Genomic DNA, 15,425 nt, shown 5'->3' on the forward strand with positions numbered 1-15,425 from the left:
TCAGCTAAAAAATATGGTGCTTCGATCGACATGAAAAGCGGGATGATGGCACCATGAGAATCTCTGCACCCCGTCTGATCGCATTTAATGCTCCTATATACATTGTTTTAAATTTTGAAACGTTTTTTAATTCTACTCAGGGACGGATGTCGAGAAGTCGATATTACTGGTTCTTATTGAGTCTCAAGTGCGGATAACAGCAGGGTACTCGATCCAAAAGTGTCTCCACTTGATACTCAGAACGAAGCCTCTTCTTATTTGATTCTTTTGACTGTGGGTACAATCTACTCTACTCGACCAGGCTTGGACTTGGCGGTACTTGAGTAGGTGCTTGTGAAATCCTCCCTGCTGAGTAGAGTTAGGGAGCTACTATTGAATATATAACTATAAGGTATATACATATAAGAAGTATACCATATACAGACGGGGTATATCGTGAGTATATTTAACAACTTCGGATATTATGAAACCGAATTCGTGGTACCTGATGCGTCCGAAATACAGAAGGTATATACTAGGAAGATCTCAATTGCTTACCCAACTCGATAAGACTAGTATCCAGGATAGATCTATCTACTTGGACGACAAGGAAAAGGACTCCCTATCGACTATTGTTGAATAGGAGACGGTACATCACCCCTATATAAGGAGGGAACCCAGAACCGGGGGGCTCTCTTTCTCTCGGCTATTGGAGACAAGCATCAGGACCTTAGCGCAGGACAAACTCAACAACTTTAGCCCTAGATTACACTAAATCCGATCTACTCCTTATAATAGATTAGCGCCACATTACCTGTACTCGAGTGAATACATACATATAATCATCCACACATGACGTAGAGTATTACTCCAACTAGAGGCCCAAACCTATATACATTGCGTTTGTCTCGCTTCATGTTCGATCTTTGATTCACAAAGGTAACTCTATTATTTTTGGACACATTATCAGTAGCAAATACTCGATAGGGTTGTTCATTGCTCAACAACTGGTGCTCTTGAGAAACGAGGTGTGAGTGCTTTTGAACTTGTTGCTATGGACATAAAAGCCAACTCAGCTCAAATATTGCAGCGGTACTGGGCCATTCATCAGCGGTACTGGTACTTTGCAAAGGTACCTGCTGTTGTGAGGTTGGCAAAAGAGGCCTTTGTAGAAGAAGAATGTGTGGTGATTGGTCTTCAGAGCACTGGAGAAGCTCGAACAGAGGAAGCCATTACAAAATATGGAGCTAAATTGGAAGATTTTGTTTCCGATCCTAGAGACCTGTTGCTTAAGCTGGTAGGAGATAATTATCCTTTACCTCCAAAGCCTCATTGCTTTCAACAAGGTGAAGAAAAGGTTATGGAGTTTCAGCGCGAGCGGCATTGGACCTGATATATTCTTAAAAAGACGAGTTAGTAAATTTACAAAAATGGAAGATCTTAGTGACGATGGAAGTGATGAATTTTCTCCACCAGAGTCAGACCATGAATCAACAGAATCTCATGAGGAGTTCCATATGTGTCAGATCTGCAACACTGAGGAGGACAAAAGCTTATTGCTTTATCGCTCTGTTTTTGCTACACGTGTTCCACCTGGTTGCCTGACTCCATCTTGGAATGGAATGGTAACTGATGATTGGTCATGTTATGGTTGCAAGGGTGATAAGGCAGTTCAGAAGAAGAAGGTTCTGGAGGTTCTTGTTAAGAAGGAAAAGCTTTGCATTCATTTCACAATGGAGTTCCGTAACTCGCTGGAACCAGAGCAATCTAAGGCTCTTGAGGCAGTACTTCCACCAAAGCCTACGTCCAAGCTGACAGATACGAAGCTAGATAAATGCAAGAAGATTGTTGTGATGAGCAACTCAGTGGCGATGGTGCTCGAGTTACCTTTTCTTTGCTTGCTGACTGCTACTGGAAGTATTGGCATAGCTGCTGGGAACATCGTCTGGTCGAGGCACTTGAGGGCAAGTGCAGTCTGAAGGGGAGGGGAATTTGTATGACATGGGTGAACGGACGGCTCGGGTAGTTAAATATCTCTTCTTGTTTCAGATCGTTAACAGAAGATTTCAGTTGGTAAACAGTAGTTAGGTCGGTTAATGTCCAGTTTAGCTTAATTTGCTTTTGCTAATCATTGTGTGAGCTGTAACCGAGCTAAGTGTGTTTGTAACCCAGTTTGGGGAACATTCTAGGGGCATTCTATTACGGGATTTCTATAACTTGTCCCGGTGATTTAGCCCTCACTCTCACTCGATTTTTGTATTCTCCCTCTCCGGCGAGCTCTAGCCGCCTTCTTCACCTCCGGCAAGCTACTAGGGTTAGGGTTTTGGGATTTTGAGGTTGAGGCTCCGGCAAGGCTCCCTCTATCCCACGGCTTAGAGGGAGGCTCAAGGAGGCAAGTGGTGGGCGAGATGGTGAGGCAGGGGCTCCCACCGCAATGATAGGGGACAGCCGGTTGGCCTGTGGTGGTAGCGGGGCATTGGGATTGAGCAGGTTAGCAGCAGCGCGGTAGCTCCAGTGGCAATGGCGCTGCTGGAGCTAGGTGGGGTGGTGGTAGATGTTAGCGCCTCGTGTATAGCTGGCATAGTTTGTTTGCATGGATAGATAGCAGCCCGTTCAACCCAACTTCCTGTACTTAGCCTAACGCCCTGTACCGAGTCTTTTGTTCTGGTTGTTACGAGGTTGTAATCTCCTGCTATATATATCAATGAGATGCGCCACCACGAGCTGTGGCTTCCCTCACAAACTCTTTCATGGTATCAAATTGATCTCACGATCCACTTATCTCGCTTCCGCAACCCTACCACTCCAGCTCTTCCCGATGGCCCAGGACGACGCCGCCGCCGTTGCTGCTGAAGCAGCCGCCGCGGAGGTCGCTGCAGCCAAGGCAGCTCGTGCCCAACTATGGTCCCAAGCCATCGCCGTCCACATCAAGTCTCTCATTCCCGTCGTTCTCGACATCTCCAAGTGCAACTACACCCACTGGCGCACCCTGTTCGAGGTTGCCGTCGGCAAGTTTGAGTTGTCCTGCCACCTCACAACAGCTAGCTCTTCTGCGCCGCTCGATGCCGACTGGAAACGGATGGACTACACCATCCTCTCCTGGATCTACGGCTTTATCTCCCAGGAGATACTCGGCATCGTCATGGCCCCCGGCGGCACTACCGCCTCTATGTGGCAGTCCATCGAGAACCTCTTCCGCGACAACAAGACCACAAGGGCCATGCATCTCCAGGCCGAATTCTCCAACCTGGTGCAAGGCGATCTCTCCGCCACCGAGTTCTGCCACAAGCTGAAGACGTTGTCCGACGCCCTCCGGGACGTCGACCAACCCGTGATCGATCAAACGCTCGTCCTCACGATGATCAAGGGCATGAACCCCAAGCACAAGCACCTCTCGGCTCTCCTGCCCATGATGTCGCCGTTCCCTTCTTTCATCCAGGCGCGGTCGCTCCTCCTCCTCGACGAGCTGAATGACGACACTGGCGATCCGGTGGCCAAGGCCACCGCGCTCGTCGCCGACTCCCGCTCCACGCCGGCACCAGCCACATACAACAGGGGTGGCTCTCGCGGCAACGGCAACGGCAACAATGGCAAAAAGGGTAAGGGCAAGGGCAAACAAGGCGGCAACAAGGGCTTCAACACCAACTCCAGCCCGTTGCCTCTCCCGGCCCAGCCACACTGGAACCCGTGGACCGGCCAGATCCAACTCTGGCCCACCGCCGGTCTCCTTGGGCCACGCCCCGGCGTTGCTCCCCGTCCTGCTCCACCCCAAGCTGACATGGGAGTGCATCAACCCATGCAGTCCATGTCGTACAACCTCCCACCTTTGGCTGGTTTGCCCATGCACGCCATGCAGCACCAGCCGCCAATGGACTTCGCTGCCTCATCCCAGGCCGGCGCTCCGTCTACTCCAACCTGGGACACCACCAGCATCGCCAACTCGCTCAACGCCATGACGCTGCAGCAGCCGTCCGACCAGTGGTACATGGACACCGGCGCCACCGCACACATGTCATCCGGCTCCGGTAATATATCCATCCCTGACAAATCTCCTCCTCATTATCGGATTATTGTCGGTAATGGTGCTTCTCTTCCCGTCACTGCCACTGGTTCCCACAAAATCTCCACTCTTTCTCGACCTCTACACCTTCACAACATCTTGGTCACTCCTCAAATCATCAAGAACCTCATCTCAGTTCGACAATTCGTAACCGATAATAGTTGCTCTGTTGAATTTGACAAATACGGTTTCTCTGTGAAGGACTTCCTGACCAAGGTTCTACTCCTTCGGTGCAATAGCCGCCGCAGCGAACTCTACCTGCTCCTGCCTGCGCCCATCTGAAAGGACAATGATGTCGCCTAGAGGGGGGTGAATAGGCGTTTTTACAAAAATTCAACCCTCTCTACCGTTCGCCTAAACTTGCAGCGGAATATAAACTAACGAGTTTTTCACAAGAGAAAACCCTAAATATGCTAGGCTCAACTAGTGCACAATCACCCTAAATAAGTGTGGAAATTACAATCCTAAGGTGACAAAAATTACTCAATTCTAGCAAAAGATATGCAATAAAACTTAAATTAAAAAGGCTGAAAATACTGTTCATATGCTTGAAATTACTATTCACCGGAGACTCCGGTGTAGTCCGGATACTCCGGTGTGTACAGGTCTGGAAACTCCGGTAAATGCCGGATTCTCTGGGTTCTGTACAGAACTGAGCCCGAAACTGAATAAAATTAATGAGTAGAGAGTTCTAGCTCAAACCAAGTGATGTCGTGTGTTCCCGGAGATGATTCCAAGTAGATTCACGAAGAACCTACACTCAAATACACACAAACAAGTAGATCGAGCAATATGCACAAAGATTTGAGCAAGAATATAAAAGTAAGGAAACAAGAGAGGAGACACAAAGATTTGTTTCCCGAAGTTCGGATTCACCACCGTGAATCCTACGTCTCCGTTGAGGAAGCTCCAACGAGCCGGGTCTCTTTCAACCACTTTCCTCGATCCACTAGCTTTATCTCTTCCCTTTCGGAGGCGAGATCAACCTTCACAAACTTTCCCGCGGCTCACCACACGCGCGGGAGCTCACCGGGCAACACCTAGCCGGCTAGGAGGCTTCACCTCCAAGAGTAACAAACGCTTCAAGAACTTCTTGTCAAGAACTCAAGTGCTCAAGATTGGATTTTAGCTCACTTGCACTCAATCTTCCAATCTCTCAACCCAACTCACTTTTCTTCTCAAATCACACACTAGAATGGAGTGGGATGGAGTTCTTTTGGCTCTAAAAAGTGTTTCTTTCGTGCCCTTGCAGCAGCCCCAAAGGATGGGGTGAGTGGGGTATAAATAGCCCACTCCAAACAACTAGCCGTTACTGTTTTTATCAGAACTGACCGGAGTATCCGGTGAACACCGGAGTATCCGGCCCTAAATCCAAATACGGCGTCAGAACGGTCACAGAATGTGTCAGAACTAGCCGTTACACTCTTTTCTGGACTTTTACCGGAGTATCCGGCCTATACCGAAGTCTCCGGTCGGCACTCAACCCAGAAAACAGCCCCAGAGACTTCCCGGAGTCTTCGGCCACTCCAGGTACCGGAGTATCCGGACTTCACTAGAGTCTCCGGCCTTTCCAAGTACCGGAGTATCCGACCTACACCGGAGTCTCCGGCCACAGCACAGCTAACCTCCGAAAAACGACGATAACTTTTGATCCCGGAGTCCTATTTCGACGATTTTGAACTCTATGGAAAGCTTATTCAGAGGGCTACACAACCCAACTGAATTCATGACCTAAAACACATAGGATCAAATTGGGAACACTCCAAAACCCATTTTGGACACTTCCGCACTTTCCGCTCCGGACTCTTAACAACAAACTCTCACTTTGGGTTTGGTTGGGAACTCTTGAGCACTGAGACACGATAATTAGCTCACGTTGCATCCCTCTTAATAGTGCGGCAAACCTAGACTCAATTTCAAAGGTAAAACACATTTGAACCAATTTGAGCCTTTTGAATACTTTCAAGTACCGCTTCTTACTTTCAAACCTTTGAGGGTTGCCAACTTCCATAAAATCTTCACTCCATCTATTCTTGATTCTTCATATGATTGATGTGAATCATCCATAGCTTCCCATAGCCTCGCATGGTCTATCGGCGCAAAGCCTTTACTCGCTCTTCACCACCGCCTTGGTCCTTCGGCGCCAAGCCATTTGCTTGCCCTTCACCACGGATGGTCCATCGCAGCTGAGTCTTGCTTTCCCTTCACCGTCTTGCCATAGAAAACCATTTTGTATTCGACATCTTCACGGAATTCATTTTATCAAGTATGGAGTCCACTCTTGTTCTTCACTCTTGGCATATATGCTTTCAAATCAACTTATGCCTTCTTATAGATCCTAACCCCAACTCACTCTCAAGCACAAAGCACATGGGTTAGTCTATAAAACCTAAATGACAACATTTATACCTTAAGTTACTTGATCTTCACAAGTAACTTATTAGCCTTCACGCATATTGTCAATCTTCATATAGAACCTAACCCCACTCATTCTTAAACACATAGCACACAGGTTAGTCCATAAAACTCTATTAACAAGCCATACCTTTAGTTACTTGATCTCCACAAGTAACTTAGCATTCAAGCTTATTGCTAATCTTATTGAGCTTCTTCTTCTTCTTCTTATGAGCATCACTAAAAGCTCATTCATCTTGATGTACTTTCAATCTTTCCATTCACCTAGAGTTCATGCATGTCTCTTCTCCATGCATCACCTATTGAACAACCTACTAACAATCTCAACAACATTGTTAGTCCATATGTATTATCATTAATTACCAAAACCACACATAGGGGCTAGATGCACTTTCACCATCTCCCGGACACCACCACCGCAAGCACTCGCCGCCGCTGCCACCACCGACCCCGTCATCTGGCATCGTCGCCTTGGACATCCCGGACATCACACGCAACAATGCCTAGCTGGCTGCTCCATTATTTCCTGCAATTCGAATAAAGACAGCACCTTGTGTCATGCTTGTCAATTAGGGCGACATGTTCGCCTCCCATTTTCTTTGTCTTCCTCCAAGAGTACTGTTCCTTTTGAAATAATCCATTGTGATGTCTGGACCTCCCCAATTTCGAGTGTTTCTGGTCTTAAGTATTATCTCCTTCTTTTGGACGATTTCACTCATCACCTATGGACGTTTCCTCTACGATTAAAATCTGAAGTCTTTCAGATCCTTTCCAATTTTCACTCGCTCATACGCACCCAGTTCTCTACTGTCCTGCGTGCCATTCAGTGTGACAATGGCAGGGAATTTGACAACACACCCATGCGCCAATTTGCTGCCACTCACGGCATTCAACTTCGGTTCTCCTGCTCCTACACTTCCCAGCAAAACGGCAAGGCCGAACGGATGATACGTACTACCAACAACATCGTCCGCTCCCTTCTGTTCCAAGCACATCTACCTCCAAGCTTTTGGGTCGAAGCCCTCTCCACAGCCACACATATGCTAAACATACTCCCAACCAAAACCCTTCCCCAGGGAACACCGCATGAAGCTTTATACAAAAGACCACCATCCTACACCCACCTAAAAGTATTCGGTTGCTTATGTTACCCGAACCTCACCTCCACAGCACCACATAAACTTTCTCCCCGTTCGACAGCTTGCATCTTCCTCGGCTACCCGTCCAACCACCGTGGCTACCGCTGCATGGATCTCTCCTCTCGTCGCATAATCATCTCTCGACACATTATCTTCGACGAAAACATGTTCCCCTTTGCAGCCACCACCACTGCATCGCCTGATGAGACATACGAGTTTCTCGATCCCCCAGCAATCCCTGCATCGCCGCCGGTCGCCCCCTCGCCACTATCAGCTGTCGTACGACCGATTGCGCTGGTTGCACCAAACACCTCTGCTGCGCCAACCGCTGCTCCTACTGCTGCACCACAACAGAGCACTCGCATGCACACTCGTTCTCACTCCGGCATTCACCGTGGCCCGCGCGAGCGGCTTAATCTCCATGCCTCTGCCACCACTACTTTGTCCCCAATTCCCAAGTCTGTTCGATCAGCCCTGAATGATCCCAATTGGCACGCAGCCATGGTAGAGGAATTCCAGGCTCTCTCATCCAACAACACTTGGGAACTTGTCTCCCCTCCACCCCGAGCCAATATTATCATCGGGAAATGGGTTTTCAAACACAAACTCCACCCGGATGGTTCTCTTGAACGCTATAAAGCGCGGTGGGTCCTCCGCGGTTTCTCCCAACAGGCCGGTGTTAATTTCGGCGAAATTTTTAGCCATGTCATCAAACCAGCAACTATTCGAGTTGTTCTCTCTCTAGCCTTGACATCCAAATGGCCAGTACACCAACTCGACGTAAAAAATGCCTTTCTCCATGGCAATCTCTCCGAAACAGTCTACTATCGCCAACCTACTGGATTCGTCGACACCAAGCGCCCCGACGCCGTATGTCGTCTGAACCGTTCTCTCTACGGTCTCAAACAGGCCCCCAGAGCCTGGTTCCAACGCTTTACAACACATGTTCTTCGTCTTGGTTTCACGGCGTCAAAGTCGGACTCTTCGTTGTTCATCTTCCGGAGTCCACTCGGCACTGCGTACCTTTTTCTCTACGTCGATGACATCATATTGACAGCTTCAAGCAACTCACTACTGCAACACATCATCGCGGCCCTCAGCTTGGAGTTCTCCATGAAGGACTTGGGCCCTCTACACCACTTCCTCGGCGTCCAGATTCATCGCAACGGCGATACAATGCTCCTGCATCAGGCACAATATGCTGCTGATCTCCTTGATCGCGCTGGCATGTCGTCATGCAAGGCATGCTCCACTCCAGTCGACAACTCGCCCAAGCTGTCTGCCACCGCCGGCGCCGCCGTTGCAGACCCGACGGCATACCGCAGCATGGCAGGAGCACTCCAGTACCTAACGTTCACACGGCCGGACATCGCATATGCAGTGCAACAAATATGCCTACACATGCATGACCCGCGTGAAGGACACCTGAACCTGGTAAAACGAGTTCTTCGTTATATCAAAGGTACACTTCGCCATGGAATACTCCTGTCCGCTCCGTCATCGCATGAGCTCACAGCTTACTCGGACGCCGACTGGGCCGGGTGCCCCGACACACGTCGATCGACGTCGAGCTACTGTGTGTTCCTCGGATCCAACCTGGTGTCATGGTCCGCAAAAAGCCAGCCCACCGTCTCCCGGTCAAGCGCCGAAGCTGAATATCGCGTCGTCGCCAACGCCGTCGCTGAAACAAGCTGGACTTGACAACTCCTCAGCGAGCTTCATCAACCGCTTCAACGAGCTACAGTCATCTTCTGCGACAACATCTCTGCCATCTACATGTCAGCTAATCCCGTACAGCATCAGCGCACAAAACACATCGAGCTCGACCTGCATTTTGTTCGTGAGCGTGTTGCTTTGGGCCAAGTACGAGTTCTTCACGTGCCATCGTCCTCTCAGTTCGCCGACATGTTCACCAAAGGGCTGCCGTCGTCGCTCTTCCTCGACTTCAGATCCAGCCTCAACGTCCGTGAACTCCCGGCTGAGACTGCGGGGGTGTGTTAGCGCCTCATGTATAGCTGGCATAGTTTGTTTCCATGGATAGATAGCAGCCCGTTCAACCCAACTACCTGTACTTAGCCTAACGCCCTGTACCGAGTCTTTTGTTCTGGTTGTTGTTACGAGGTTGTAATCTCCTGCTATATATATCAATGAGATGCGCCACCACGAGCTGTGGCTTCCCTCACAAACTCTTTCAGTAGAGGTGGTGGAGCTCAGATCTGTGTCCAACGTCGACGCCGAGGCAGTCAGGAGGTGGTGCGCGGTAGGGGCGGAAGTGAGGAGCGGCGGTGTGGAGCAGGGATATCGAGAGGTAGAAGAGATGGAGGGGTCGTTAGATCAAGATCCAACGCCTAGAGAATTTGGGTGAGAAGCAGCCTAAAGTCATCTAGACAATAGGTAGACAGTCCTTTCCATTATGTGAATAAGTCTGTAACAAAACTATGAGTTTGGGTGAATAGTAGCTGTGCTTCTTTCTCTGCTGTTTAGTTCCACTGAAATTCCCCAATTCTTCGTTCGTGTTCTCTGATTTCTTTTGTTGATCGTCTCAAAATCGATTTGGGTATGACATCCACGCGCCACCACCTCCCGTCATCCACGTCCACTGGCGCTTGAAACCGCTCGCTTGACCTTCGACATCCTCGGTGGATCCTCTACACTCCTCTCGCCGGAACCCTCATGGAGTAAAAGGTTAAACGGCCGGCTCAATTCCATGTCATCAGCCTATTTGTAATCCATATCAATTTTATGATCAGATTGCAGTATACATTTAGGACGCGAATCTTGACGAAGAACCAAATATCTACTGCCTGCCCAAACTATTGAGCAGAAACGGGAAAAAAATCCCCTAGCTTTACACGCTTAAATTTTAGCCAAATCTTTGGCTCCCTGGTAGTAGTAGATTTTTCAATGCTTTACTACCCAACATGCTAGATCAGTGCTAGGAGGAGTTGGCTAGATATTTGGTTCTTCGTTAAGGTTCACGTTATACTGCTGAGTGGTCGGACCTGCACGTAACTACGTAACCACATGTCCTAATAATCCAAGAAATTAACTCGTGATTAATTACTAGAAATTGTTGTGGTTAGTTAGTTAAATATGGAAGGTTAACCGATGTTTTTCCCAATTTTTCGCTTTCTCCCTCCAGCTAGATGATGCCACGATGCCTCCAAGGCTGGGACGCCTGGGGCTCCACTGCTCTAGGACGAGGACAGCAATGGCGAGACTGAGTAATCAAACGGCAAAATGAGCCAAAAATGAGTTTGCTGCAGGATGGAGGCAAAGGAATACGCGATCTCTTTTGTTTTATCAAGGGATATTGTGTTTTGTAACCTTGTTATTGCACTAAGTATTATCCAACATATGGACCGCAAATGATTTGATGGGAAATCATCAATCTCTGATTCACCGCACTAAACTCAGTGATCAACATCTCAATAATATAGCAATGTTGGATTCCGTGGCAGAGCTTCCGCTAAAACTCAACAGGGGCCAAAAAGCTACCGTGTTGTACCATGGGCCCAAGACTAGTCCGTTAGTATGGCCAAATTCTGGTCTTAGCCATTTTAATAGTAGATTGACGCTTTTTTTTTTGTTAGGTCAGAGGCCACATCCACCTTGGCCTTAATGAAGCTTCACCCATAGATTCTTAGATTACTTCCTTGATCGTAAAAACATGATATTTTAAATAAGATTTGATCATTTTTTTTAAATTTTGATTTTGCAAAACTTAAAATCATATGTATAGATTTATCTTAAAAATATTTTAATAATATAAAAAATTAATGAATTTTATAAATATATTTTAATAAAAAAATAATGATCAGTTTAATAGTAGATTGAAGCTTTTTTTTTGGTTAGGTCAGAGGCCAGATCCACTTGGCCTTAATGAAGCTCCACCCATAGATTCTTAGATTACTTCCTTTGATTGTAAAAACATGATGTTTTAGATAAGATTGATCAAATTTTGTAAATTTTGATTTTGCAAAACTTAACATCATATGTATAGATTTATTTTAAAATATTTTAATAATATAAAAAATTAATGAATTTTATAAATATATTTTAATAAAAAATAATGATCAAAGCTATGGAGAATGTGTTATATCTAAAACATAATGTATTTATGATCAAAAGAGTATTTTGCACCGACAAACTCTTAAACTTTGTGGGAAACAACCAACAATATAGGAAGAAGAACTTGGAGAAAACCAGCATCTGGGAATAATTTCGTTGGTTAATTTCTGGTAATTAATCATGAGTTAATTTGGTAGGTTAACAGGACACGTGGCTGGGGATGGTTGGACCTGCACGTAATTACGTGCAAGGCGCCCTGCCCCTGAGCCAGGCTAGTGCTAGGACGGTAGAGTTTGGCCGTTTGACGTTTGCCTCCGGGAGACGCACCACGTACGTGACCGTGTACCAACTGTACCAAACCCTACCCCTCCTCTTTCTTCCTTCTTACCTCTTTTCCTTCTCGCCTATCGGAATTGGGATCCCTGATTTTAATTAGGGTGAAGTCAACTTCATTCCACCGTGAACTGTTCGATCACATATAAGTGAATAAGTTTTAATGATAAATATTTCATGAATAGTGAAATCGGCACAGTATTCACGTGCACAGCAGAATTGACTGTGAGGGTTAATGTCTCTCACATACTACTGTTTGCCCCTGACTTGAAGTCAGCGGATCCGGATCGGCCGCGGCTGTGGTGTGGTTCGCTTCCCACTCACTCTGTCACTCACACTCTCCATATATAACACGCGGGATACCTTAACCCTCCCTCACTCCTCCGTCCGTCCGGTCCAGCACGGCCACTCTCCGCTGTCCAGTGCCCACTCTCCCTCCTCCACCCCTAAACCCCGCCCAGATCTTCCGCGCCTGCCAAAAGCATGGCGCCTTGGTCGCCGCGGCCCGTGCTGGTGCTCGTCCTGCTCCTCGCCCTCCTCTGCTCCCACATTGCGCTCTGCTCCTCCGCCGAGTCGGGGAAGCCCAAGGCCAAGGCCTCCGGCGGCCGCAAGGCGCTTTTGGCGTCATCCGCGGGCGACGACGGGGAGGAGGTGGCCGCGGTCAAGCCGGCCAAGACGGCCGCGGCGGGGAAGATCAAGAAAAAGCTGGTCTCTGACGCCAAGAACCAGACCAGGGTTGCGAAGGCCAAGAAGCCGGAGTCGGCTGCCACGGCGAAAGGGACCACTAAGAAGACCACCGGTAAAGCTGCTGCTGGTGGGGACCTGGCCATTGCCAAGGCCAAGGTTCCGAAGGTGGACAAGGCGGCGGCCACGAAAGCCAAGGGCGCCGATTCGGCCAAGCCTGCGAAGGTTTCGAAGACGGGCGCTGCGAAGGCGGTGAAGCCGGCAAAGACGGCGAAATCTGAGGCTGCCGCCGCCGCCAAGGTCAAGAAACCGACCAATTTGACCGCGGATGCCGGAGCCAAGCCGGCCAAATCCGGGAAAAAGGCGCAGGTGATCACCGACGGGAAGGCGAGCGCGAAGGTGAATGCGACCGTGAGCAAGGAGGCGGTGGCGGCGGAGGTCGAGGAGGACGTGGTGTTCGCGGAGGAGGCGGAGGGGACGGACGACCTCATCTCCGAGTTCCGGGGGCTCCCCTCGCGGCTTCAGGAGACGCTCATGCCGGACCTGGCGCGGCTGTCGCACCAATCCAAGGCGTACCTGTCAGCGGCGAACGCGGGGATCGCCGACGGCGTGCGGCCGATTTTAGGCGGCAGGTGGGCGGCGGCCGCCGCGTCCACGGCGTCGGTGGCGCTGCTGCTGCTGCCGCTGTGCATGCTCACGGCGCTGGTGCGGCGCATGGGCCCCTACCTGCCGCTCCTCCACCGCGCGCTGCTGCTGGCGCAGGCGTACCTCGCCATCTACTTCGCGACGCTCGCGCTCGCCGCCGCCGCCACGGGGCTCGAGCCGCTCCGCTTCTTCCACGCAGCCTCGCCGGCCGCCTACGCCTGGACGCAGGCCGCGCAGTCGCTCGGCTTCATGGGATACCTCGTGCTCCAGATGGTGGACCTCGTCGCCGTCTTCTCCGGCGCCGCCTCCCCCGAGGAGGACGGCAACGGGGACGCCACCAAGGCGCTGGGCCTGGCGCAGATGGTGGTGGGGCTGGCCGTCGGCCTGCACTACTACGCAGCGGTCTTCCACCGCGCCGCGTCCGGCGAGGCCCCGCGCGCCAACTGGCGCGTGTACGCCGTTTACGCCGCCTGCTTCGTCATCGTCTGCGCCTGCGCGCGCGCCGAGAGGAGGAAGAAGGCCTACCTCGCCGGCAGCGGCGACGGCGCCGCGGAGGAGTGGAAGAAGAGCTGAGGGGCATATGTGAAAAGTTTACAATATGGTGGAAGCCAAAGGGCGTGAGTGTAAGACGGTCTAGAATTTAGGAAGGAGGAAAAGGAGGATATAAAAGGAAAAGAAGAAGGGGGAAACTGTCATTTTCTTTTTTTCATTTTCTACATTTATTTACGTTTCCCCCTTTTTCTTGGTTTGAGTACAGGGGATAAACTCATAATGGGGCAAAATAAGGATTCTATTATTGACAATGTTATTACTCCATAAGGAATTATTGTGCCCGGTGGGGAAAATCTCCCCGAGGTGACACGCCAATGTACAAGTCTGTCAAAAAAAAATGGAGGTGTGCTTTGGGTGGTGTTTGTTCATGAATTATATGAATTTCACGAGAATTTTGCTAGAGTTGGCGTAATCTTTTATAATTTGTACGAGAAAACAGTCCAATATAATCCTGATGCTCTATTTCACTCGTCTGTTTCCTAGAATTTTGCATGATTTCCTTGACAAGGATGGAGAAACCAGAAAGGGCCAATGTGTGATGGGGATGAATGATTGTAGGAATTTGATGAGCTGTTTGTGTGAGCGGAAGAGGATAGTCCCCTTGGCTGGAAATGTGCTCTGCTTTCACAAAGCTCCGCGAGATCCTTGCGATGGGAATAGCTGCTTGTCATGCTCCGATCAGCATGCCACCGTAACCGGCAAATGCAGAAAGGCCAAACTGCGTGCAACATGTCCCAGATCTCCAAACTGTCGACAATGCTGTTCCGCCAGAAGCACAGGACTTGTAGTATTTCTGTTTTATCAACAGAAAATCCTGCGATTACAGATTGGTATGTTCATGTTGCTTTGCTGCAGACGTGCCGTCTTATTTTCTGAGGATTGTGATTGCATCGTCGGTTGGATGCCATGTTGGGTTGTTCTGCTTCCTAAAACACCGAGGCATCGATGCACGTTGGGGCCTCGGCAGTCGGCACTACGCGCACCTCGGCTGCTATTTGCAGGCTTGCAGCAATCGTTCAGGGATGTCGTGGACGCGACAGATCCTTTCATCTATACCGAGCAACTCTGACGCCCGAGTGTGATGGGGGAGGGGACCCTGAGGTTTGTCGTTCTGCTTGCAGCCGTGTAGCTGTAGACTTTTATATTTGAAAGTAAATGAAATCGGTGCTGGTAATTAAGATAAAATCAATAAAGTTTACGATTACAGCACCTTTTTTATAAGGAGCCCGGGACATGGCAGAAAGAAAAACATTAACACGACAATCAGTCGCATCAAACTTTAGATACACAAAGAAAAAAAGACAAGCGATCGAATGGATAAAATGCGTTGCACTGCTACTGCAAAATGGTGGCTGACCTGAACTACTGAACTCGATCGCCGTGTTGACAAACTGGCATCTGCGATGATGCCGAACAATTGTTGACCCGCGGTGGAATGGGAATGGGTGGTGCTGGGACAAATTCATCAGCCTCCATTCCTGGGCTGTCCATGCCGGTACGGTACTACCTGGAAAGCTAGCTCGTAGTTGTGGCTCGCCAGAATTTGC

The 15,425-nt window shown here is 49.3% G+C and overlaps 2 protein-coding genes across 2 annotated transcripts; both read left to right on the top strand.

The window, feature by feature from the left end:
• The first annotated feature begins 2,540 nt into the window (after positions 1-2,540).
• Positions 2,541-4,319, top strand: LOC133895901 (uncharacterized). The gene is made up of 2 exons (XM_062336425.1): positions 2,541-4,004; positions 4,241-4,319. Exons 1-2 carry the CDS (start codon positions 2,684-2,686, stop codon positions 4,276-4,278), a joined length of 1,359 nt encoding a protein of 452 aa, XP_062192409.1. The 5' UTR covers positions 2,541-2,683; the 3' UTR covers positions 4,279-4,319.
• Positions 4,320-12,299: 7,980 nt separating this feature from the next.
• LOC133896433 (uncharacterized) lies at positions 12,300-14,246 on the top strand. The gene has a single exon (XM_062337040.1). It carries the CDS (start codon positions 12,481-12,483, stop codon positions 13,897-13,899), a length of 1,419 nt encoding a protein of 472 aa, XP_062193024.1. The 5' UTR covers positions 12,300-12,480; the 3' UTR covers positions 13,900-14,246.
• Positions 14,247-15,425: the final 1,179 nt, after the last annotated feature.

This window comes from Phragmites australis, chromosome 16, assembly GCF_958298935.1.
Source record: "Phragmites australis chromosome 16, lpPhrAust1.1, whole genome shotgun sequence".
In the NCBI taxonomy this organism is placed as follows: domain Eukaryota; kingdom Viridiplantae; phylum Streptophyta; class Magnoliopsida; order Poales; family Poaceae; genus Phragmites; species Phragmites australis.

Bases quoted from the DNA above. Each gene is read 5' to 3' on its own strand.
- LOC133895901 (XM_062336425.1), top strand. From the start codon at position 2,684: ATGAGATGCGCCACCACGAGCTGTGGCTTCCCTCACAAACTCTTTCAT. The intron at 4,005-4,240 runs GTAATATATCCA...TTCTCTGTGAAG, and splicing joins ACACATGTCATCCGGCTCCG to GACTTCCTGACCAAGGTTCT.
- LOC133896433 (XM_062337040.1), top strand. From the start codon at position 12,481: ATGGCGCCTTGGTCGCCGCGGCCCGTGCTGGTGCTCGTCCTGCTCCTC.